At 43.1% G+C, this 23,532-nt stretch overlaps 1 protein-coding gene across 1 annotated transcript in view; it reads left to right on the plus strand.

The window, feature by feature from the left end:
• DHX15 (DEAH-box helicase 15) overlaps positions 1–22,731 on the plus strand; it is a 39,556-nt gene extending 16,825 nt beyond the window's left edge. The window contains exons 5-14 of the mRNA XM_073646770.1: positions 777–995; positions 7,868–8,035; positions 9,461–9,547; positions 9,641–9,790; positions 11,460–11,568; positions 12,227–12,418; positions 15,299–15,421; positions 17,578–17,768; positions 20,534–20,703; positions 22,176–22,731. Of these exons, the coding sequence (XP_073502871.1) occupies positions 777–995; positions 7,868–8,035; positions 9,461–9,547; positions 9,641–9,790; positions 11,460–11,568; positions 12,227–12,418; positions 15,299–15,421; positions 17,578–17,768; positions 20,534–20,703; positions 22,176–22,293 (1,527 nt within the window). The 3' untranslated portion in view covers positions 22,294–22,731. The remainder of the gene's footprint in view (positions 1–776; positions 996–7,867; positions 8,036–9,460; positions 9,548–9,640; positions 9,791–11,459; positions 11,569–12,226; positions 12,419–15,298; positions 15,422–17,577; positions 17,769–20,533; positions 20,704–22,175) is intronic.
• The last annotated feature ends 801 nt before the right edge of the window (positions 22,732–23,532 follow it).

The raw sequence follows: 23,532 nt of genomic DNA on the forward strand, positions 1-23,532 counted from the left end.
CATGTCACTTCTTTCAGCGTTTTTTCACCCATTGGAAGTAATGGGGGGATGAAAAAATGCTACAAATACGCAGCAAAAACGCACCAAAAAACGCAGCTAAACCTGCATTTTTGACGCAGCTATCAGCAGATTTTGGTACAGAAAAAACATAACGTGTGTGCACTTACCCTAAAGGGGTTGTTCAATGCTTGTTGATGCAAATGTCTGCAGTCACTCTGATTTCTTAACCATGATTGTGTGTGCAACGTGAACTGTCAGGATTCCCTGGTATTACTGGAGCAAGCAGTGACTGCATTTGTACAATTTGCATACCTACGGTTTCGCTCCATCTGGACTTATAGGCTTCTCTCAATGCACTTCTATTGAGAGAAGCTGAACCCATATAGTTGTCTGCATGTGACCTCTCACACCGGCTATACTGGGGAATACTGACAGCACCATATATACTGTCATGATTGAGAAGTCTGCAGTCACATACCATGTATAAAGTCTGGACAACCCCTTTAAATCTCTAGAAATTTCCTGTTATCGCAGTGAGTAAATATAATGCAAACACATGTATAGGCTAGGTCCGCCTGAGAGAGACTCAGCAGAGGGGCTGACGGTGCAGGTCACGGTGGAGGTGGCCACACTGTTTGCCTTTCAGCCGTGGTTTGATCACGTGTAGCAATGAGCAGAACTGGAATATGCGAACCACAGCGTCTTCATGTGATGCTTCGTGTCTCACTTCTAAAAGGTCCACATCTCAGTGTTTTTTGTTTTTTTTCTTCTGGCAGGTTATAGTCATGAGTGCCACTCTTGACGCTGGCAAGTTCCAGATCTATTTTGATAGCTGCCCTCTCCTCACTATTCCTGGCCGTACCCATCCTGTAGAAATCTTTTACACTCCAGAGCCAGAGAGGGACTATCTAGAGGCCGCCATCCGCACAGTTATTCAGATTCACATGTGTGAAGAGGAGGAAGGAGATCTTCTGCTTTTCCTTACGGGCCAGGAGGTTTGTGTCTTCAGCTTACATTTCTACATGACTATGTAACGTTCGCCTTTTCCATCCTGTTGTAACAATGAAGAGAATGTTACACAGTAAAGGGATTCTTTCTCTATAAGAGATAACGATATATCGCTCTCGCTCGGTTACGTAGTGGAGCTAAATAAAGGGATTCTCTCGCTGTGAGAGGTAATGGTATATCGCTCTCGGTTGCGGAGCTAGATAAAGGGGAAAGAAGGAATAAATTTTCATTATTAATTTCTTTAATTAGCAAATGACCTGATGCATTATATGGCCGCCGTCTTGTTACAGTGACAGAAACCTGTCCAGGAATGTTAATAGGACAGGAGCATGTACATTAGGGAGCGCTGCTGCTGTGACCTGCAGAACATATACCGTATTTTTCGGACTATTAGACGCACCGGACCATAAGACACACCTAGGTTTTAGAGGAGGAAAAAAAAAAATGTAAGCAAAAAATGTGTTCATGATGCATTTTTAAGGGGGAGGGGGTCTTCTGCTGACACTGGTATAGGGGTAATATCCCCCAATTCTGACAATATCCCCTATCCTGGTATATATGCCCCCCCCCCACATTCCTTTTATACGTTGGCCCCGTCCCCATCCTGGTATGCATGGTCCCCCTCATCCCTGTCCTGGTATGCATGGCACCCCTCATCCCTGTCCTGGTATGCATGGCACCCCTCATCCCTGTCCTGGTATGCATGGCACCCCTCATCCCTGTCCTGGTATGCATGGCACCCCTCATCCCTGTCCTGGTATGCATGGCACCCCTCATCCCTGTCCTGGTATGCATGGCACCCCTCATCCCTGTCCTGGTATGCATGGCACCCCTAATCCCCGTCCTGGTATTCATGGCACCCCTCAGCGTTACCCTAGTATGCATGGTCCCCCTAATCCCCATCAGGCTGCACATAAAAAAAAAAAATATAATATAAAAATATATAATTTTTTTTTTTTTTTTACACACCCCCTCCCCCAACGTGCGGACTATAAGACACATCCCCCATTTTCCTCCAAAATTTTGGAGGAAAAAAGTGCGTCTTATAGTCCGAAAAATACGGTACCTCATCAAGCTATCGGCAGGTCACAGCAGCCAATCTTGTTACGTCAGATGCTCCTGTCCTGTTGTGTATGATAGTGGTGGCTTTAGTGATTGCATCTTGAGAGAAAAAAAGTGCTATTTTCTAATTAAAGATGTTGAGGAATTTATTTGAGATTTCTATTTCTGGAGAACGCCTTTTAAATGCTTATCTTGCAGTGACGATCTCAGACACTCCATTGTGCAACTGGAAAAATAAAACATCTGCCTTTTTTTGTTTGTGATCATAAGAGCCTCGTAGTTAAAATTCCATAATAAGAGGCAATATCACGTTTAACCCTTTCATGACCGGGCTGTTTTCCATTATTTTTATTTATTTTCCCTCCCCTTTTACCAGGAGCCATAACTTTGTTTCTGTTCACATAACCGTTAGGGTATGTGCACACGATGCAGAAATGAAACAGAAAATTTCTGCGTTTTTCCTGCAGAATACATGCGGATTCACATGCGTATCCACATTCGTTAACGCATGTGTTTCCGCAAGCAGATTAACAAGCGCTTTCCAGGCGATAGCATCACTTGGAAAGTGCTTGACAACTAGGTCACACTATATAAATCCATGCAAACGGCATGGATTTATATAGTGTGACCCGAGAGAGTGTATATACTTACCTCCGAAAGCCCGCGCTGTCCTGCTTTACACTCCGTTCTCCCGGCAACTTTGAATTGAAAGAGCTGCCGACGTCAGCGTAACGTGACCGTCACATGACTCTGACGTCAGCGCAGGTCCTTCAACTCACTGCAAGTGCCGGGAACCAAGCAGGAGCGGTGCGCGGGCTGACAGATGGTAAGTATATATATATATATATATATATATATATATATATATATATATATATATATATATATATATATATATATATATATATATATATATATATATATATATATATATATATATATATATATATATATATATATATATATATATATATATATATAATATATATATTTTTATTTTATTCTTTTTTTACAGCTTTTTTAATGGTACCTGGGTGTGGAGGAGACTCTCCTCTCCTCTACACCCGGGTACCATCCGCACATTAGAACGCGCCAATAACGCAAGTACAGATGCAGTCTTGCGGAATTGGCGCGTTCTAATGCAAGTCAATGGCGGCGAAAACGCAGTGTTTACGCAAAATTAATTGACATGCTGCGGATTTTTGAGCGCAGCGTTTACGCTGCAGAAAAATCCGCATCATGGGCACAGCATATGCGGATTTCAATTGGGGAACATTGCTGCCCTTCTACCATGCGTTTCCGCAACTGCAAAAACGCAGCGTAAACGCATTAAATACGCATCGTGTGAACTCAGCCTTAGAGCGCTTATTTTTTGCTGGTCAAGTTATAGTTTTGAAAGACACCATTCATTTTATCGTGATGCACTGGAAAGCTACATAAAAAATTCCAAATGCGGTGAAATTGTAAAAAATAGTGCAATTCCACAATTGTTTTGGGGATTTTTTATTTACCATGTTCACTATACAGTAAAACTGACCTGGCAATATGATTCTGCAGGTCAGCATAATTACACAGATACCAAACATGTATAGTTTTTTTTCCTCTTTTAAGTGGTTATTTTTTATTTATTTTTTTTTTAAATTTGTAAAAAAAAATAAATAAAAAAAAATGTCGCCATTTTTTCCAAGACCTGTAATGTTTCACATTTTTGGGATATGGTGCTGTGAGGGCATATACTTTTGCACCCTGAGTGGATGTTTTTACTGATACTATTTTGGGGTAAATAAGCTGCTTTGATCTCATATTATTGCAATGTTGAGGTGGCCGAAAAAATGTAATACTGGGATTTTGATATTTTTATTAAATTTTTTTTACTTAAGTTGTTTACCGATGAGATTAATTTTATATCTTGATAGATATGATTTTTACAAATGCAGGGATACCAAATGTGTGTTTTTTTTATAATTTCATTTTTAATGGGGCAAAAGAGTGATTTTGAACTTTTTTGTATTTCTTTATTATTTTTCATATTTTATAAAGGCATTTTTTTCCCTTATTTAATAGACCCCTTAGGGGACTTGAACCTGCGGTCATACAATTGCTTGTGCTATACATAGCAGGGCATCAGAACTGCTATGTATAGTGAAAATCACCATCTATGAACGCCAGCTAAACGGTGGCTTTCACAGGCGTAGTGCCATGACGAGCTCGGAGGTCTTCAACAGACCCTCGGTTGTCATGGCAACTCAACGCCCTGTGATCACGTCACAGGTGCGCCTATGGGCGTGTGGAATGACTCCGCTCTGCCGACACGTGTTAAATGCTGCTGTCAGAGATTAACAGCTGTGGGCGCAGCTCCGCTCCTCACATGACTGTTAGAGGCACATGATGGCTGTTTAAATCAGCCATCATCTGCTGGAAAAGATGCGCCAAAGTCAGTGACCCGACATGTGACATAAATGTACGTCATATGTCGCAAAGAGGTTAAAGGTTCATCAAGCAGCCATCAGTAAGGTAATCATTGGCAAAAGTGTGAACGGGGACCATCTGGAAAGTGTTCTGTGATGCTGTAGAAAACTTGACTGTTTTATGACAGGTTTTGACAAGCAAACTCCACTCTCCTCTAAAAACAAAATCTTGTGATTAGCGGTGACCTTGTTTATCACTTAATGCAGGGCAGCATGGTGGCTCAGTGGTTAGCACTGCTTCAGCCTTGCAGCGCTGGGGTCCTGGGTTCAAATCCTACCAAGGACGACATCTGCAAGGAGTTTGTATGTTCTCCCCGTGTTTGCGTGGGTTTCCTCTCGGTTCTCTGTTTTCCTTCCACACTCCAAAGACATCCTGATAGGGAATGTAGATTGTGAGCCCCAATGGGGACAGTGATGATAATGTCTGTAAAGTGCTGTGAAATTAATGACACTATATAAGTGAGTAAAATAATGTACCAGTGTTCATTGTGTTGCACTGCCAATTGCTGACTGCCCAATTGGCCGCCTGAGAATATATCATTGAGCTCGTTCTGATGGGAGAGTTTGCATTTTTTATCTGTCTTCTGAGCCTCTGTCAAGCAGATGTATGACCACAAAGTTCAGTTCAACTTTCATGTGGTCATGAATCAGCTGAGTGGAGCTCAGAAAAAGTGAAGAACAGAGAGAAACTCTGGTGAGAGCAAGCTCCATGTTGGATTCCATGTTCACTCTCTGCAGCACCATGCAACACAGAGGCTATTGGATGCAGACAATTCAATATTTATAGTTCCCTTGTAATGTCTTCACATCCTGTTCCATCCGTATCCCATAATTCCAAGTGGCGGAAGTTCATCGATCGCCATATTGGGACACCCAATTGATGGGTGTCTCAATATAGAAACCGCTGGTGGTACCAGCCTCTTGCGCGGTACCACCAGTGGAACACCGCCACGAACACGCCGCCGCCGGGATCAGCCGAATGATTCACTGACCGCCGCTATATTTGTACAGGAGGAGCGCATGCGCAGTTTTAATGTGTCGCCGCTATCTGCCTGCACAAAGATGGCGGCGGTCTGATTTACTGCGCCTGCGCAAATTCAGAGATTCTCAACGCTGCAAAGCCTGCCCCCATCGTGACATTTCAGCCCTCCGGATGCGATAGCAGCGGGCCTGCATCTAGTATTTATAATAAACCCCAACATTTTGCTCCATAGTGTCTCCATGTCCTTTAAGACAACCATTTAAAAAAGATTTTTAAAGAAGCAACATTTATCAACCCCTTTTGGGATGATCAGATGATCAAACAGTTCATTTTCTGCCAGATGAGGCTTGCTATGAACTGATGCATGGGAAATATAATATTGCATTATGCTTCTTTTTCAGATGGGCACCAATGGTGGGTGTCCTGATCTTTGGACCCCCCACTTTAACATCCATCTGCCCAAATAGGACTTAACCCATGTGTATATCTTCATGAGACAGCACCTTTAAAAAGAAGACTAAATGAAATGAAAAATAAATGAGAAAAGTTAAACTAGGGATGACTGTCTATAGTACGGTCAGTCTGAAGCATCTTCTGCATGTTCATCACACTACTGTATTATTATTATTATTATACTGCAGGTTTGAGTCTTCCCAGCATGGACACTGTGCGCTGTGAGTGGGCAATTGTGATTTGTACACTTCCAGCCACATTACAACTAGATGTGACCAGCCTCACTCAATCTTTGTATTCAGCGAGGCCGTGCAGGTAGTGATGAGCGAGTATGTTTTTTGTTAACCCTTTCACCGAGTATTTATAGCTGCTCGGTGATGAGGTTGAATCGCTCCGGTGTGCATGATTTGTAACTGTTTGATATCTTTAATACATGTGAGGAATGTCTATTTTGTACACATTCCTCACATGTAATAAAGCTGTCAACAGTTGCAAATCATGCACACGGGAGTGATTCAAACATATCGGCGAATGGGTTAACAAAACATATTCGCTCATCACTATGTGCAGGTCTAGTCTGCACGTGACTACATGTATGCAAATCACATACGTACGGTCACATGCCCGCCCGCTCCCAACATTGGAAGAGAATCCTCACAGCACACAGTGAGGATTCACAAGTCTGCAGTCACATAGTTACACTGCAGACTTGTACCCCAAGTCCAGTCAACCCCTTTAATGATCAAACAAAGCAGAGGCAAGAGGCTCCTGCTGCAGAGTGTGCAGAGGGGGCGGGGGGCAAGACCATTTCTCTGAATATTTCTGTTTTAATTGTAATATGAGACAAAATAGAATCGAAATGGATGTGCAGAAATTAAGGTAAACTAAGGGTGCATATTATCTAAAGGTTATCCAGCTATACATGGTGCTAGTGAACAGGTCGGAAGTTGCCTCTTCCCGACGCAGGACGTAATAGTACAACCTAAATAGAGTGCCCATGTTTGGAGTGGGCTCAAGGGCTGATCCCAGGGATACAGAGTGTAGCATCTGCCTGTAACAAAATGGTATATGAGGGTTCACCCACCAAACACACCTAATGTGTTTTGCCAATGACTTTGTCTGCGTTTTTTTTTTTTTTATCATCTTTAACCATTCAGCAGCACATTGTTTTTGTTTCATCCACTAATTGACTGTTTTGTATGATACTGTATTTACTCAAGATTTTTCCCTCCTTTCTATTTTAACATAGGCTGGTTTATTTATATACTTCTTATCCTTATGAACCAATATGTCTTTGTGTCTTGCACATTGTTCATTGGTTTGGTTCATTTGGTGATGTATCTTTTATGTGTTGCTGTGGGCAATAACTTTTGATTTATTTATATATTGCAACATAACATTATAGAACATAGAGCTAACGATCGCAGGTTCAGCTCTCTTAGGGGACTAAAAAAAAAGCAATGCTGCTTTGTATAATTTTTTTTCCCCCAACATTTCGATTGAATTTTAAAAATGCCCCCCCCCCCAACACGTTATATAGTAAAATAAATGTTGCAATTCATCTCTCAAAATACAAGCCCTCATACAGCTATGTCGACGGAAGAATCAAAGTGTGAAGAAGGGGAGAAAAAAACAGAAGTACAAAAACTAAAATGGTCTGTGGTGGAAGATGTTAAATCTGGCTGCCACGACTGATTCTCATTCACTTCCCAGAGGTTGTGCACATTGTAAAGATGACCGGCAAGTTAATATCTCAGTTGGGAGATTGAAGAAGTTTAATTACAGACCCCAACAAAGATGGTTGCCTGTGCTAGAATGAATGTTCAGAGCGTCGACACGCCACGTGTAGTTTCTGAATTCCTTCTTCCTTGTCTACAATATTCTTTATCTTTAGGAAATTGATGAAGCGTGTAAAAGGATAAAACGAGAAATTGATGACTTGGGCCCTGAAGTTGGGGATATCAAAATTATCCCTCTATACTCTACCCTTCCACCCCAGCAACAGCAGAGAATATTTGAGCCCCCTCCGCCCAAGAAACCTACGGGTGCAATAGGAAGAAAGGTAAGGCACATCTTGGTTTTAAGCTTGCACGCATCATAGAACATTGGAAAGTGCTTGGCTGTATCGTCTCAATCCCGATAGCTAGCTGCCTTAGACTTTTCTTTCTCTTTCGCACCCCCCTCCCCTCTCTATCTCTTTCATTTAGCCATTCTGAGTGACCAAGGAGCGCACCGCTCCTGGCAAGTATGGAGGCAGGAGGCTAGGGAGCGGTGCGCTCCTGAAGATTATAGGTACAGGCATTGTATCCTGCCACCACTAAATAAATCAACAAAATCATTATTTGAAATGGAAGACCCGGCCGTGTTTACTGATGAGTCATTATGATATCATAAGTGGATGCTACCTTTTCATTGCAGTATGTTGGGATTTTTTATTTGTGCCATGGCACTGGCTTCACTAATGCACTTCAGTGTCTTTGACATTGAGAGAAACCGTGCTGGACTGTAAAAGCTCCTTTCTAATGTGATAATCTGATATCAATCGGCAAACTGCGCTTGTTATTGCAGCAGATACAACGCATTTTTGAGGACACAACATATTGCATTGATGTGTGAATAAGTTAATGAATTTCCATTTTCCTGAGCAGGTACTTGTATATTTTTTCTGTTTTCTATCGTGTGACAGGGCATGAAATGTCTTGTAGGTCTTTGACGACTCTGTGCGCTGACGGTGGGGGAGCGCGCTGCTGCCTCTTGAGGGGAGCGCGCTGCTGCCTCTTGAGGGGAGCGCGCTGCTGCCTCTTGAGGGGAGCGCGCTGCTGCCTCTTGAGGGGAGCGCGCATGTGACAAGTGTTTTAAGCAATTGGTGGAGTTCTCAGAACCTGACCCCCCCCCCCCCCCCCCCCCCCACCTCCTCCTGTCTGCAGGGCATGTAAGGTCCTATAACATGATGGAAAGCTAAGGGTTGTACCACCATTGTACAAGCTGTTTGCCTGTTTTTCAGTTTGCTATAGTTGTGAATATATGCAGTAAATCCTATGCTTTTCACTGCAAACTGCTGTGGCTTTGAAATGCATTTTTACAGGTGAAACTGAAATCAATGCTAAGTATATACTAACACAAAGCAAATTTGTCACAAGTCATTTGCAAATTGTTTTTAAAATAATATTAAACTCAACTACACAACAAATGTTGTGGTTTCACCTGGGCATGTCATGGGGGTGAAAACAGCACGGCGAAACCACTACAATTAGCCTTAAACGTCATGCAGTCTTAAAACGTATTTGATAATGCCGCACACTCCCTGCCCATATGCATACTATGAGCATTAGTGAGAGCAAGTGAATGTGTGTTTAAGGCGACATTATATATACGGTTAGTACGTTCTGGTTGGTCACTCTGAATATAAATATACAGATTAGAATATAATAACGCATACACCAGAGTGAGCATTCATACAGTTATGTTTCCTCTTGTCACTTTTTAGGTCGTGGTGTCCACTAACATCGCTGAGACCTCATTGACCATCGATGGAGTTGTATTTGTGATCGATCCAGGATTTGCTAAGCAAAAGGTACAATAATTGTTTTGATTAGACATTTATTAATATCTGGCTGTAGCTCAGTGTGGTGGTATTAACGAGCCTCTATGTATCTATGCTGAATAGGTGTATAACCCCCGCATTCGAGTAGAGTCGCTCCTGGTGACTGCTATCAGCAAGGCTTCTGCACAGCAGAGAGCGGGGCGTGCTGGGCGGACCAGGCCCGGGAAATGCTTTAGACTTTACACAGAGAAGGCCTACAAAACAGAAATGCAGGTAGGTGTTTTTTGTGTTTTTTCTTTCATTTTGTTTTCCCTCTTTCTTCTTGCTATACAATGGACAAAATCCACTAGACACTTTTGGATTTTTACATCCACTGTGTGTGAACATTACACTTAAAATTGTATTCCCAGCTCAGGATAGTTCAAGAATCGGACCTAACCCGCTGTAAATGGAGAGATGGCAGCTCATGTGTGGCTCTCTGCTCACTTTTATGACAGTCCCATAACTAGAGTAACAGCTGCCTGTAGAAGTTAAGAGGGCGCCATGCATGTTCGCACATCTCTTTTCACATCAGCGTGAGACACAACTTCTCTCCAGAATTGTGAAGTTTAGTTTGAGACCTACATATTTGACGTCTATGGCATATCCTATATCTGAGAGGGCAATACACCTTTAAGTGTAGGCCTCTGAGGCCGCCACATCTTTGTACACCTTGTAGCTGCATCTTGCCTCCTATTGAATTCATGATGCTTGTATATAATTGGGTACACAGCAAGACCCTAAAATGTATACTTTATTATGACATGATTTAAAAATAATAGCAATGTAAAAGAGAAGTAAGTATGGATTCAGAGAATGGCAGCAATAAGTGGGACCAGCAGTGTTATGTACACAGGAGCAATGTCTGTCTGCACAATGGTTGAAGTGCGCACAAATGGCGGGATGGGGGAGGCGATCAGTGTGGAGGGACTCAACCTCACAATCAAATGTAAAAGCCGAGTGGATCCAAGTATACGTCTCACTTTTACATTGCTGTGTTTTTAAAGAGAACCTGACAGCGGGTACATGCTGCTGATGCACAACCAGCATGTATCAGGCACTGGCTGTATGATCTCAGCTAGGTATGATCGACTCTGAAACACTGCAGCAATGCAGAGGAAAACATACTTTAAATCCGCCACGGACCAAGTCACACGGCCCTCCTCTCTACCCATTGCCAATGGTCAGGTCTCCCTATAAACGCACATGGGGAGAAGCCGCTGGGAAATCCACCTGTCTGACTAAGGTCCCCGGTGGCTTTTAAAGTATGCTTTCCTTTTAAATGCTGCATCATTTCCGAGTTAGTCATAGAACCATGCTGCTCGTGGATTAGGAGCATGTATCTGCTGTCAGGTTCCTTTTAATCATGTCATAATCTGGTCTTGGTCTGTACCATTCTATGTAGGTATATCATGTCTTTATAGGTACAATACCATATGTTGCGTATACTGATTGTCTAGGTCCTCGGAGGGGTCCTGGCTCTGTACACTGTGAATGTATGGAGCGGAGGGGTCCCGACTCTGTACGGTGTGAATGTATGGAGCGGAGGAGTCCTGGCTCTGTACGGTGTGAATGTATGCAGCAGAGGGGTCCCAGCTCTGTACGCTGTGAATGTATGGAGCAGAGGGGTCCCGACTCTGTCGACCATGAACTTCTGACTGTTGCCAGACCAGATGGCAGCTTATAGTTGGGGGTGCAGGGTGTTGTCCCCCCATCGATCTGATATTGATGGCCTAACCTAACCATAATCAATATTTTTCCTTGACTACCCCTTTATATTAGTCCAGCCAGTATATTAGTTGCCTGCATCAGCACAATAATTGGGACCAGCAGAGTCCTATACAGGAGATGACTGATTGGTAGATGGATGTAATTGTAATGACTTTCTCATCCTTTTCATTAGGACAACACATACCCGGAGATCTTGAGATCCAACCTGGGTTCGGTTGTGTTGCAGCTGAAGAAGCTTGGCATTGATGACTTGGTACATTTTGACTTCATGGATCCTCCAGGTATAATGCTGAGTGTGTACATGGGCAAATACTGTCTTGTTGGATTTTAGTTTTGTCTAGAAAAGCTCTTGTGCTTGTTCTCTGCAGAGCTTTAGTGTTGAAAATCGCTCCTAATCTCTCTTTATTCTCACGTCTTGTGTGCTGTGAAAAGCATCCGTTATTAATTTCATCATGTAGTAGAGGAGCACGGGATTCTAAATGTTCCTTTAAGTCCTGCTTAATTGAGTTGTTTGCCGTTAGCCATGTAAAATGAACACGATTATTGACGTTTCAGCTGAGAAGTGTAATGCCGACGTACCGTCGACTGCTCCGAGCAGAGCGGCAAACATTTGTTCATTTACAGATCTCGCCCAACGGCAAACTATTGCAGTAATGCACAGATCTGCTCTCCGGCCCCCACCTGGATCACAAGCCGCAGTCACCCACTGCATCGCACTGTACGTCCTGGTGATTGCACGGCCAACATGCTCATCCAAAATAAAAATAGGGGTGCTGTAACAAATGGTTAAAGGGGTTCTCCATCACAGCGACATCCGTGGCATTTTTTCTAACGAAGCATTGGGAGAACTGGTTTAGATCGATTTGACTTTCGTTGCATGTTTTTTATACCATTAATATTGCTATTATTTTTTCTCTCCTCTCTTCCCTCCATTCATAGCACCTGAAACACTGATGCGTGCTCTGGAGCTGCTAAATTACCTGGCTGCCTTAAATGATGATGGTGATCTGACCGAACTGGGATCGATGATGGCAGAGTTTCCCCTGGACCCCCAGCTTGCCAAGATGGTCATTGCTAGTTGTGACTACAATTGCTCTAATGAGATCCTGTCCATAACGGCTATGTTGTCAGGTAATAGCAGGGCACATGCAGAGGAGGTGCCCCCTTCAGAATGGCTTACTGTGTGAAAGTCAGCCCTCATTACGGGGGGGGTTGTGTGGAGCGGAGACTAATACCTACACATTCCCAAGTCTTCATATCTTTGGATAGAGATTGGCATGTCTTGTGGTCCATGTTTGCTGTAGATATGGCTATGGATGGCACCCTAGTTAATCTTGCCTTTGCATGCAGCATACTTGTTCTTGCCCCTGGTACGCAGGCCATAATCTCCTAGATGTCAGCCATCGGACCATAAGCATTTGGACTTCCTCCCCCAGATGAGTGCAGCCAGAGGGCTCTCTACCTCTCTATATTGCCATGCCATAAATGTGTAGTAGGCGTGAGTCCTACCTCCAAACCCCTTAATTTGTTGAGACTGGGGACACTTCTCGTGCCACCTGAAATGAAGAGGGTACTGTACACGCAAGGGTCTAGTTTCTCCCTTTTTGAGAGTCCTAAATACGTCAGATAGGTATACCCCTTTAGCACTAAATTATGCCCAATCTTTGTTTATGGGGAAGTTGAAAGAGGTGGCATTCGGCTGAAAAAATCTTTTAGCCCAAAGCTGTCTTCTGTGTATGCCCAGCCCCTGTCATGTCTACGTTCTCAGCGGTACTAGAGCTCTTCTTGGGTACATTTTGCTTCCCCTAATAGAGCTGCGGTCAGACTTTACATTTTAGCCCTATCAGGGCCTCCCACATGACAATTTCCCCCCAGTCTGTCAGTGTGAGGGAGCTTGCATGTCCCGGCAGCAAGCATGAGTATGAGGTTGGTATGGACATCTGACAACATTTTGGGACCGTTTTTATGATTAGATTATGCTTTTATGAGTAGTAACTAACTTTGGAAAACTATCTGGGGGGAAAAAAAAAGTGAAAAACTGAAGTAAGAATTAATCTTGCTATCCGTCAGTGCATCCGTACTTTATTCATTAGATGTATATGCTCATTTATGATCATATTTTTCTTTTTATAGAGCTTTCAGATGAATCAGACTCAGAGCAGACGGGCAGGGCAGAGAGGCTATTTTTTTGTTCTCGGCTTCTTCTGTGGAGGTGGCAGTAGCTTAGAGGGAGTGATCGTAACTATTCACATCCACAGCTGACAACTTCTGATAACCTAAACTTTGTACTCTGTGACAGGTTAATAATTATGTGACACCCGGGATAAACTATATAATTGTCACTCAGTAAGCGGCATGTAAAGAGATGCAGCATATTCTTCCATCAAATCACTTACAAACTATCAATTTCTAAGTATTTTGTTTATGTAGTGGTCATCTGCATATCAGATCTGGTTTTCAATCAATCAGTAGTCATAGCTGTGCTTTTTTACAGAGGTCCCCATATCTGTCAATTGCAACCCGTTAAAGAGATAACAAAGTGCCTCCTTCTGTGCCATCATCCCCCGGCGATCAGCTCTGATCTATGCTGATACCTGTTAGTGTTACATTTCCCTACAGCGCCACCACAGGGGGAATTAGAGATTGCATTGCAAATAAAAGGCATAATTCTGGATGGGTCCGCCATTGAGAGGCGCTCTTTGTAATGTGCCTCCTCTCAAGCTAAGAGATGAAGATATCCCCAGTAGAGGACCCCATATATTATCAGTGTTCCCTTTTATAGGGTATGTGCAAACCCTTTAGAGGGGTTTTCCATGAACAAAAGTTCATTTTAATCAACAGATCTTGTAATAATAGCTTCCATAATTGGATGTGTTTAAATATAATGTTCCTGTGCTGAGATAATCTTATAAATGTGCCCCTGCTGTGTACTGTGTAATGGCTGTGTCTGACCGTGCAGGGACATGGTCTGATCATACCACAGCTCCTGGGCAGGGGAGGAAGCAAGGAGTGTACAGATATTACAGCAGGGGATCCCAAATGAACCTTTCTTTGAAGTAAAACATTGTTTAAAAACAGGCAGGGAAATGTTTTACCTTACCAAAAGAATTAGCTGTGATCCCCTGCTGTAATGTCTGTATACTCTTTTGCTTCCCCTGCCCAGGAGCTGTGGTATGATCAGACCATGTTCCTGCACGATCAGACCATGTTCTTGCACGATCAGACACAGCCATTACACAGTACACAGCAGGGGCACATTTATAAGATTATCTCAGCACAGGAACATTATTTTTAAACACATTCAAATGTGGAAATTATTATTTCAGGATGTATTGATTAAAATCAACTTTTAAAATTCACTTTGTTCGTGGGATAAACCCCTTTAAGGATAGCAGGCGCCAGCCTTTTTTGCCTCCTGTTGCCGACTGATTTGTAGACGTACACATATACCAGTAGATATAACATTGGTCTGTAGACTTTGTCAATGTTGAAATGGGAAAATTGATCTAAAAAAAAAAAATTCCAAAAGGATTCCGAGGTGTTTAGGAAGTTCCCCTACTGCTGCCACCTCCGCAGAGATCTACTGGTTCTCTATAGAAGTGCAAAGGAGTAGTCAGGAGAAAGCACATACAGCCCTGTCCCAGCGCTTTCCATCCTGTTCCCTCAGGTCCTGATGAGACGGCTGCCTTTCTAGGTGGTCCTGTTCACACCTTATGACCCTGACACATATATATTTGCTCACTTACTGGCCATCATGGTGCTGTACACATCAATAAGTTCTAGACAGTATAATCAGATGCCTTGTAGTTTTGAAACCCTCTTGTCTTACAGATGGGGTTAGGTGTTGATGTACCACAGAAAGGTAGTATTCAGCCCAAGATGCAGTTGGAGGTCCGTCCTGCCCTGCCCTATGCTCTGTGAACTGACCTAGCTAGGCCTTGTTCCTCTGTCAGTGAATGCGTGACTCATCGATATGGGCATTTGTGTTGGGCCCATACCAACCTTGTTTAGTCCCACAGTGTTTTATCCGACCCACGGAAGTCAAGAAAGCTGCAGATGAATCCAAGATGAGGTTTGCCCACATAGACGGCGATCATCTGACGCTGCTGAACGTCTACCACGCTTTCAAACAGAGTAAGTGGCTTTTGTCTATAAACGTAGACACTTTGTGTAACTAGGTTTAAGGCTGTGTTCACATCTGTCACGGTTTCCATTTATAGCTGAAATACATATCTGTCCTACCGCGGGTATTATTGCTGCCTGATGAACACTGCTGACTTCAATTGGGGTCCGGCACGTTCCCATGAGGTGTCCTAAGCTTAGAAAAGAAAAATAGTGCTGCGATCTATTTCTCGATAGATGTGACAGATTCTGTGGAGAAGACACCATTACAGATGTGAACACAGTCTAAGGCCATATTTCTACTTTACCTAAATGCTTCACTGTTTGCACAGAAAAGATATATTTAAGGTCAAATCTGCACATCCATGTGTCAGAGCATGGACTGTGCTGCTCAGAGCGGCTGCACATCCCACCTGAAGTCTCCTGTAGAAGTATGAGACTTATGGATGTGTGAATCTGGCCTAACCCTTTAAGTGGATGTGATTTCATAAAACTCACGGCTGCTGCGTCTTCTGAAGAGTTTTGATCTCTGCGTCTTTTTACTTATAAGCTTCTATGAGGAGCCATAAAAAAAAAAAATGTAAGTGCTTTTCTGCACTAAAGAATCTCCTAAAAAAAAAAAATAAGTGGTCCTTTTCCCTGCTGATGTCCATTCAGTCCGGTCCTCTTCAATCCGACATGGCTGGCACGGCGGCATAGGGAGCGCAGTGGTTAGGGTAAAGCAGCCTCCCCTGCTGTCATGTGCTGAAGGATGAACATCCACTGCTCAGCACAAGGATCCAAGAGGACCGGGTTATAGGAGGTCAGAAGAAAAAAAAAGACTGGCAAAATGTCACTTTTTAGAGATGAGGCTCGCTTTAATGATCTTCATCAAGGTGAAACTTATTTGCCGTGGCATACAACACAGTGACGCTGATTGGATTGTGGATGTCATTCTGTGGTGACCTCCTGCCCGCGTATGAACAAGCCTTCCACCTACACTATGAGCCACGCAGGCTTTATACCACACACAAACCCACTGCAAAATACCCATGTCTTACATGCAGATTTGCTTGTGGATTTCACTTTGCAATCCATCAGATTTTGTGATAAATTTGTGTTTAGTTTTCCCCCTCGGGCTACTTTTACAAACACTTTATTTTTCAGTTTATTGAAGGGATTGTCCACTACTAGGACAACCCCTTCTTGATATAAATGTTTGGCCCCGATAAAATAAAGCCTATACTCTCCTCCCGTGCCAGCGTCGTACCAGTGGTGTCAGCACTCGTGGGCCCGGGGCTCCCGTGTAGTTGTTGTGATATGTGACCGTCATTGGCCCCACCTTCTGTTGAATTGAACATGAAGAGGAAATCCGGGCTGCAGCTGATCTGACTTGGGCGCTGGTCTTGCGTGTCACAACACTGCACGAGAGCCCCTGGACCGTGAGTGCTGACAGTGCGCCAACGGTGTCGGCATCGGTGGGGAGGCTTATTTATTTTATCAGGGCCAAGCGTTGAGGTATGACAAGGAGTTGTCCAAGTAGTAGACGCCTTTAAGAACCAAACTGAATTTCAAAGCCTTTTTTTGATAGACTTTTCTTTTTGCGTTTTATTTTAATAATACATTGGAGTCCCAGATACACCTGTTAGGGTAGGGTATAACTTCATATTAGATGTCCTGAGGCTGGTTGGACATGTCTGACGTTCAGTCTGAGTACAGAGCGCCGTGATGTCCAGGCTGGCCTCGGCTCTCATAGGCACACATGAGGCTGCTGAATGTCGGACTTGTGCATCCGGCCTAACTCTGCCTACCCGAGACATGGTGGGGTGGAGGTGTGGGCTGTAAACGCTCACCATGGGCATCCAGGAATGCAGGTATTATTTTGTATAATTTACAACTCCATTGCTAACCCCAAACTCTTAGGTCAGTGCAGTAACAGAGCTTGGCCACATGATGGTTGCACCCTGTTTCCAGTCGCCGTGCTCCATATTGCACGGAGGACCCCTTGGCTTGGATTACACGCGGTGTTAATTTTCTATATGAAAATGGCCCGAGCACTGTATTTTCCTTCTGTTACCTTGACCCACAGCGGTTTTCTGACCAGTAATGATATGTCATTTGGTCGTCTACTTGAGCCTTTATTTTCCCCTTCATTTTCTGATCAAGGTGTCCAAATCTTCCTCCCCCAGATCACGAGTCGTCTCAGTGGTGTTATGACAACTTCATTAACTACCGGTCCCTGATGTCTGCAGACAACGTACGGCAGCAGCTGTCACGAATCATGGACAGATTTAACTTGCCACGTAGAAGCACAGACTTCACAAGCCGGGATTATTACATTAATATCAGAAAAGCTTTGGTTACCGGCTATTTTATGCAGGTACGATCCAGCATCTGGAAGAAGAGCGCACTCTGAATTGCTGCCTTTCAGGTGGAGTTCAGATGGGAAATAAATTGCATAATCGGTTATGAGAGTCACTAAAATCATATAAGCAGGTCTTGTAGGAATTCCTATGTGAGAACTGGAGGGACCGGAGAAAGTACAAGCAATTAACTCCACATAAATGGATGGTGGCCTCCCTACTGATCTGTGATGTGAGAGAATTAACTCCTCACATGCTTGTTGACTCGTGTTCTTGTTTAAATTTTTTTTTTTTCTAAGCTACTTGAGTTAGACGAAATTATCCGACATATGGTGCATTGTCGGCTCTGTCACCTCAGATCTAGATAAATATTGCATGCACAGAAATGTCTGCTTGTCTCCAGGCCGTGGGGGATTCTCTGTGATGGGCTCTTTCCGACCGCTTTCCTTGCACTGAGGATGCTGATGCATCTGGATTGTCTGATTATTGTGCTAATTTCCGAACATATAACTGAAACTTTAAACATATGTCCGTCATTGAAAGCCATAAAGACTTAAAGTTGTATTCCCATCTCCAAGAGCCTATCCCGTTATGTAATAGGTTTAGTAATGATAATATAATTAGCATATATCTCCAATTAGGAATGTGGTATTGTTCTTCTGATTTACTTGGTCTCTTTCCTCATGTGCAGGCATGGCAGAACCTTAGGTATCCGTGGTAACGACCACTAGGAGATGGCTAACGAACTGTCATGGATACCTAAGGTCCTGCAATCCCTGCACATGAGCAAAGAGACATGGCGAATCAGAAGAACTATACTACATTTTTAATTGGAGGTATTTGCTAATATTATTATTATTACACCTACTACATATTGGGATAAGATTTTGGAGATGGGAATACCCCTTTAAAGGGGTTTCTTCTTATTCTAGCAGATTTGTTTGGAACATAATTTTGTGGCTCTTAGTAATATCAGTATGGCAGGTTCTCCCCCCTGTACTCCTTAGCCCGGCCTTTCTCACTGTTTACACAGCGCCCCTGTTCACAACTTGCTGTTGGAGAAGCGTGTGACCGGACCTGTCAGTCAGCCGCCTCCAATTAAAAAATAGCTTTCCTTATTGCAGTATTTTTCAATTGGAGTTGAGGACATGAGCGCTGGACTTATGCCGAATTCAGATGTCTGAAACAAAACCGTGATGTCCGGACCAGACACAAGACTCCTGACTTGATCTCTACAGCTGGTCCAGACATCGTGGTCCGTACTTGGGCAGAATTCGGATGTCCATGAAACACTAACCGTTTCAGGAGGAGAACATGTAATACTCATATAGTAGGAAGTTCTCATATCATGATCCCAAAACATTTGCAAAATTAAAGTGGCGAACCCCTTTAAATAGAAATTACCAGGTTTTTGCTACCCATCTGAGAGCAGCATGATGTTGGGATAAAGACCCTGATTCCAGTGATGTTACTTACTGGGCTGTTCAATGCAGTTTAGATAAAAATCAGTTTTCTCTGCTGCAGATCTAACAGAGCTCGAATGCGAAGTTCTGTATAACCCCGCCCACACCCCTGATTGGCTGCTTTCTGTGTACACTGTGCATAGGCAGAAAGATGCCAATCAGTGTTGGGGGCAGGGTCACAGAGCTCATGAATGTAGAGCACAACCTGGCAGCAGATTTACTAGTCTTCTAGTGATTTTTCTCCTGATAAATCAGTCATTTTATGAAACTACAGGAAGTGACACATCACTAGAATCAGAGGCTGTGTCTCTACATTATGCAGCGCTCGGATTAGGTGGTAAAAAGCTGGTAAACAGAATTCCTTCAAAGCTGTCACATGTTGGTATCAACACAACCAGATATACAGGGACTGACTTTTTATGTCATTTTCAGTTCTCACAGGCATGTGACCGCTGCAGACAATGACTGGTGGCATTGGTGACGTATTAGTTCTTTGTAGCCACCCTATTGACTTCAGCAGTCACAAGACCTGGGAAGAGGATGTGATGGAAACCATCTATCTACCTTCTTATCCTTTTCTACTCCTGTCCTCTTTCTACATGTTACATGTATGGGTGTTCTTATCGCTACCATGTCTCCAGTCTGAGACCCTCCAGAAAACTGACATGTATCAGTGTGATCTAAACCTCTCCTCTTATGAGATTGGTGCACACTTTGTGTTTATTGACTTTCTTTTTCTTTCATTAACATTTCCTGCTTTGCCCTATATCATCTTAGGCTCTGTTCACATGTCCAGTTCTTGTCTATTTGTAATGGATCTAGTACAGATAATTAAACAAAAAAAAAAAACCCGCTACCCCAAATCCTTTACTAATAAAGCAAAAAGAAAAGTTTCAATTTTGTGATCGGATCTGTCTGTAAGATAACTGGAAAGGAGTGAAACAGAAGACCTGTTGTGACCCTTCCGTTACCAGCCAATTGAATGGATCCTGTGCTGGGAATCTGATCCAAGAACAGAAGTAACTGGACGTGTGAACAGAGCCTTGTGTGTCGCTACTATCAGCGGACTGCTGCGGTCTGCTTCTCTGCCCTCGGCGCTGTGCTATGTGCCACTATGGTGTTAATTTCCGCTGTTCATTGTCTCTGCGGCTGGACAAGTCCTCTGATTGCTGACCATGGAGAGATTTGTCTCCGCTCTTGAGCGGTGAAGTGTAAATAAACGGGTTACTATCTCTCTAACCTTTTTTTTTTATTGAGTCGCTCTGTAAGAATTATAATCCCTTTCATTCTAAGAATTTGGATTTATCTTCTCTCATAAGGTGGCACATTTGGAAAGAACAGGACATTACCTGACCGTGAAAGACAACCAAGTTGTGCAGTTACATCCTTCTACGGTTCTGGACCACAAGCCTGAGTGGGTCCTGTATAATGAATTTGTTCTTACAACAAAGAATTACATCCGCACATGCACAGACATAAAGCCAGAATGGTGAGTTTCAAGCTTTTTGCTTTCTGTGTAAGCGAGCACAATAAATTTCGGGTTTATTCTAGGCAACAGAATTCCTGTATTACCAATAAGACAGAAATGCTCATCAGATTGCAATCACAGCCGAAACCTCAGCTCTGCAGGAACTTACACAGCGACACAAAGATAGTGCGTGCACATGCCCTAGAGCAGGGTTCCCCAACTCCAGTCCTCAAGGCCCACCAACAGGTCATGTTTTCAGGATTTCCTTAGTATTACACAGGTGATAATTGCATCACCTGCACAGACAATAATTCCATCACCTGTGCAATACTAAGGAAATCCTGAAAACATGACCTGTTGGTGGGCCCTGAGGACTGGAGTTGGGGAACCCTGCCCTAGAGCCACCGATCGACTAGTATCCGCTCCATATAGGTGTTCCTCAGCATGTGTCAAATGTCAATTTACCAGAAAATAGAATTTTGTGGAACCAGGTGGTGCATTGACTTTACAACTCCAGTATAATTTTTTTTCCCCATGTGATAATTATGTGGATACACCATATATAGTAAATTGTAAAAAAAAAAAAAAAAGGGGGGGGGGGGGGGGGGGGAGGGAAACCCCTTCTTTTTTCTGACTACGCTCGCTGCAGTTCCGGGTGTATTAGTATAGTGAGTGACATCACAAGAAAGACTAGGAGGAGAACTCGCGTGGCCACACACATGCCGGCAGCATTCAGACAGTGTTCGCTCTGGGACCACAATATGCAACTGAGGATGCATAGTGGTGCACCAAAATCTTGGCCACACCAAGGGTGCACCATGGCCCCCTCATTTGCATATGGATTAAGATATTTTCTCAGGCACTGAACCAATAACTGGTTCAATGCCAGTATGGTTGATATAGGGGCTAAGTCTGTTTAACCCATTTAAAAATACATTTTTGAGGTAACAGACTACCTTCAAAGCGCCACTCCAGTGCTTTACTTTTTCATCGCTGGAGTGGTGCTATTAATCTGAGGTCCCTGCCTTTAGTCTTATACTGTACTTACCTGCCGTCATCTTCACCTTTATCGGCACCTTCTTGTTACCGCCGCTAACTCCTGAATGACTGGGAGTCGCAAGTAATGGTCACAAGCTCTCAGTGTAAGTCTGCGAGAGCCATGACGAAGTTCTCATAGACTTACATTGAAACGTAACCTCTGAATTGCTCCAGCAAATGCTGGAGTGATCCGGCAAGACACAACCAGCTGAAGACTGACCGGAGCGGCGCTGATAGACTGTGAAGATGATAGCAGATACGTATGAGAGTAGGGGCAGGGAACTTAGAATAGAAGCAACACTCCAGCGCTGCAATAAAAAAAAGAACGTTGGAGTGCTGCTTCAAGAGATATAGAGAGATGACAGAGAGACATGTAAAGAGAAGTACTGTATATAGATATATATTTTTAATGCAATTTTTGGTGAGATTTCATTGTATATATTTTGCGGTTCCAGGTTGGTGAAAATTGCTGCCCAGTACTACGACATGGGCAACTTTCCACAGTGTGAAGCCAAGAGGCAGTTGGAAAGAATCATTGCCAAACTTCAAACAAAGGAGTACTCCCAATATTGAGGGGTGTACAAGTTTGAGTTTTTTTTCTTCCTTTTATCTCGAGAACATGGACTGATCAATTTGTACCTTATGTGATGGTTCAATGATGGCCTTGATCTGAAAGCTTTTTAATTTTTGTTCTTTCATTACAGTAAATATTACGTTCTCTCATAATTGAAACATTTATGGCTCCCCTTTGTGTTGACACTGTAGCTCGTACTGGAAACGTCGATCAATGTTTTTTGCAGTTTATTGGAAGTAGTTCTATATATAACAATGTTATAAGCATTTCACTAGAAATGTTTGAATCCGCTTCTGAAATGTGATCAGACCATGTTATGCATGACTGTCGTAACCATTGACATTCCTTTATAGAAGTTGTGAGATGATACAACTGTAGTCCCGAACACCGGCCTCAGTTCGGAGGCGTCGGCATCAATAAAGTCTATTTATACTAAACGCGTTAGTCTTGCTTTATGAAAATTGACATGGATATGAAAAATCTGTCATAAAGTGGATGTGATTGATTAAAAGGAAACTAAGTATTAAAGGTACAATTCCCTGGCAAACAGCTGATCTTGCTGGTGGAAGTTGCTGTCATCTGCTTCTCTTTTCAACCGCGGCCACACAATGGATAGATTGGGAGAGACTTGTTTCTTACTGGGTGGAATCCATTCTTAACCCCTTTAAAGCCCAAGACGTATTAATACGCGTCTGCACCCTGGGCTTTAAGAGCCTGACCCGTATTAATACGTCTTTACGATCGCGCCCACACATAGACTGTGCGGGTATCGCCGCCGGGTGTCAGCTGATTGCCACAGCTGACACTCTGTACTATGTGCAGGGAGCGGTCCTGCACCGCTCCCGGCGCATTAACCCCCGCAAGCCGCCATACAGCTCCATCAGCCGAAAAATAAAAAAGTTATAGCTCTCAGATAGTGATGTAAAAAAATAATTTTTTCTGTAAAATTGCTTTTATTGAAAAGCGCCAAAACATAGAAAAACGATATAAATGTGGTACCGCTGTAAACGTACTGACCCGAAAAATAAAGCTGCCTTATCAATTTTACCACATTCGGAACAGCATAAAAAAAAAATTCCTGAATTGTTGGTTTTTGTTTATTCTGCCTCCCAAAAATCGGAATAGAAAGCCATCAAAAAATGTCACGTGCCTGAACATGGCACCAATAAAAACGTCAACTCATCCCGCAAAAAACATGCTGTCACATGACTGTTGGCCAAAATATGGAAAAATTATAG

The sequence above is a fragment of the Phyllobates terribilis genome, unplaced genomic scaffold (genome assembly GCF_046119375.1).
Source record: "Phyllobates terribilis strain yellow unplaced genomic scaffold, ASM4611937v1 Scaffold_1__5_contigs__length_1240528914, whole genome shotgun sequence".
In the NCBI taxonomy this organism is placed as follows: Eukaryota; Metazoa; Chordata; class Amphibia; order Anura; family Dendrobatidae; genus Phyllobates; species Phyllobates terribilis.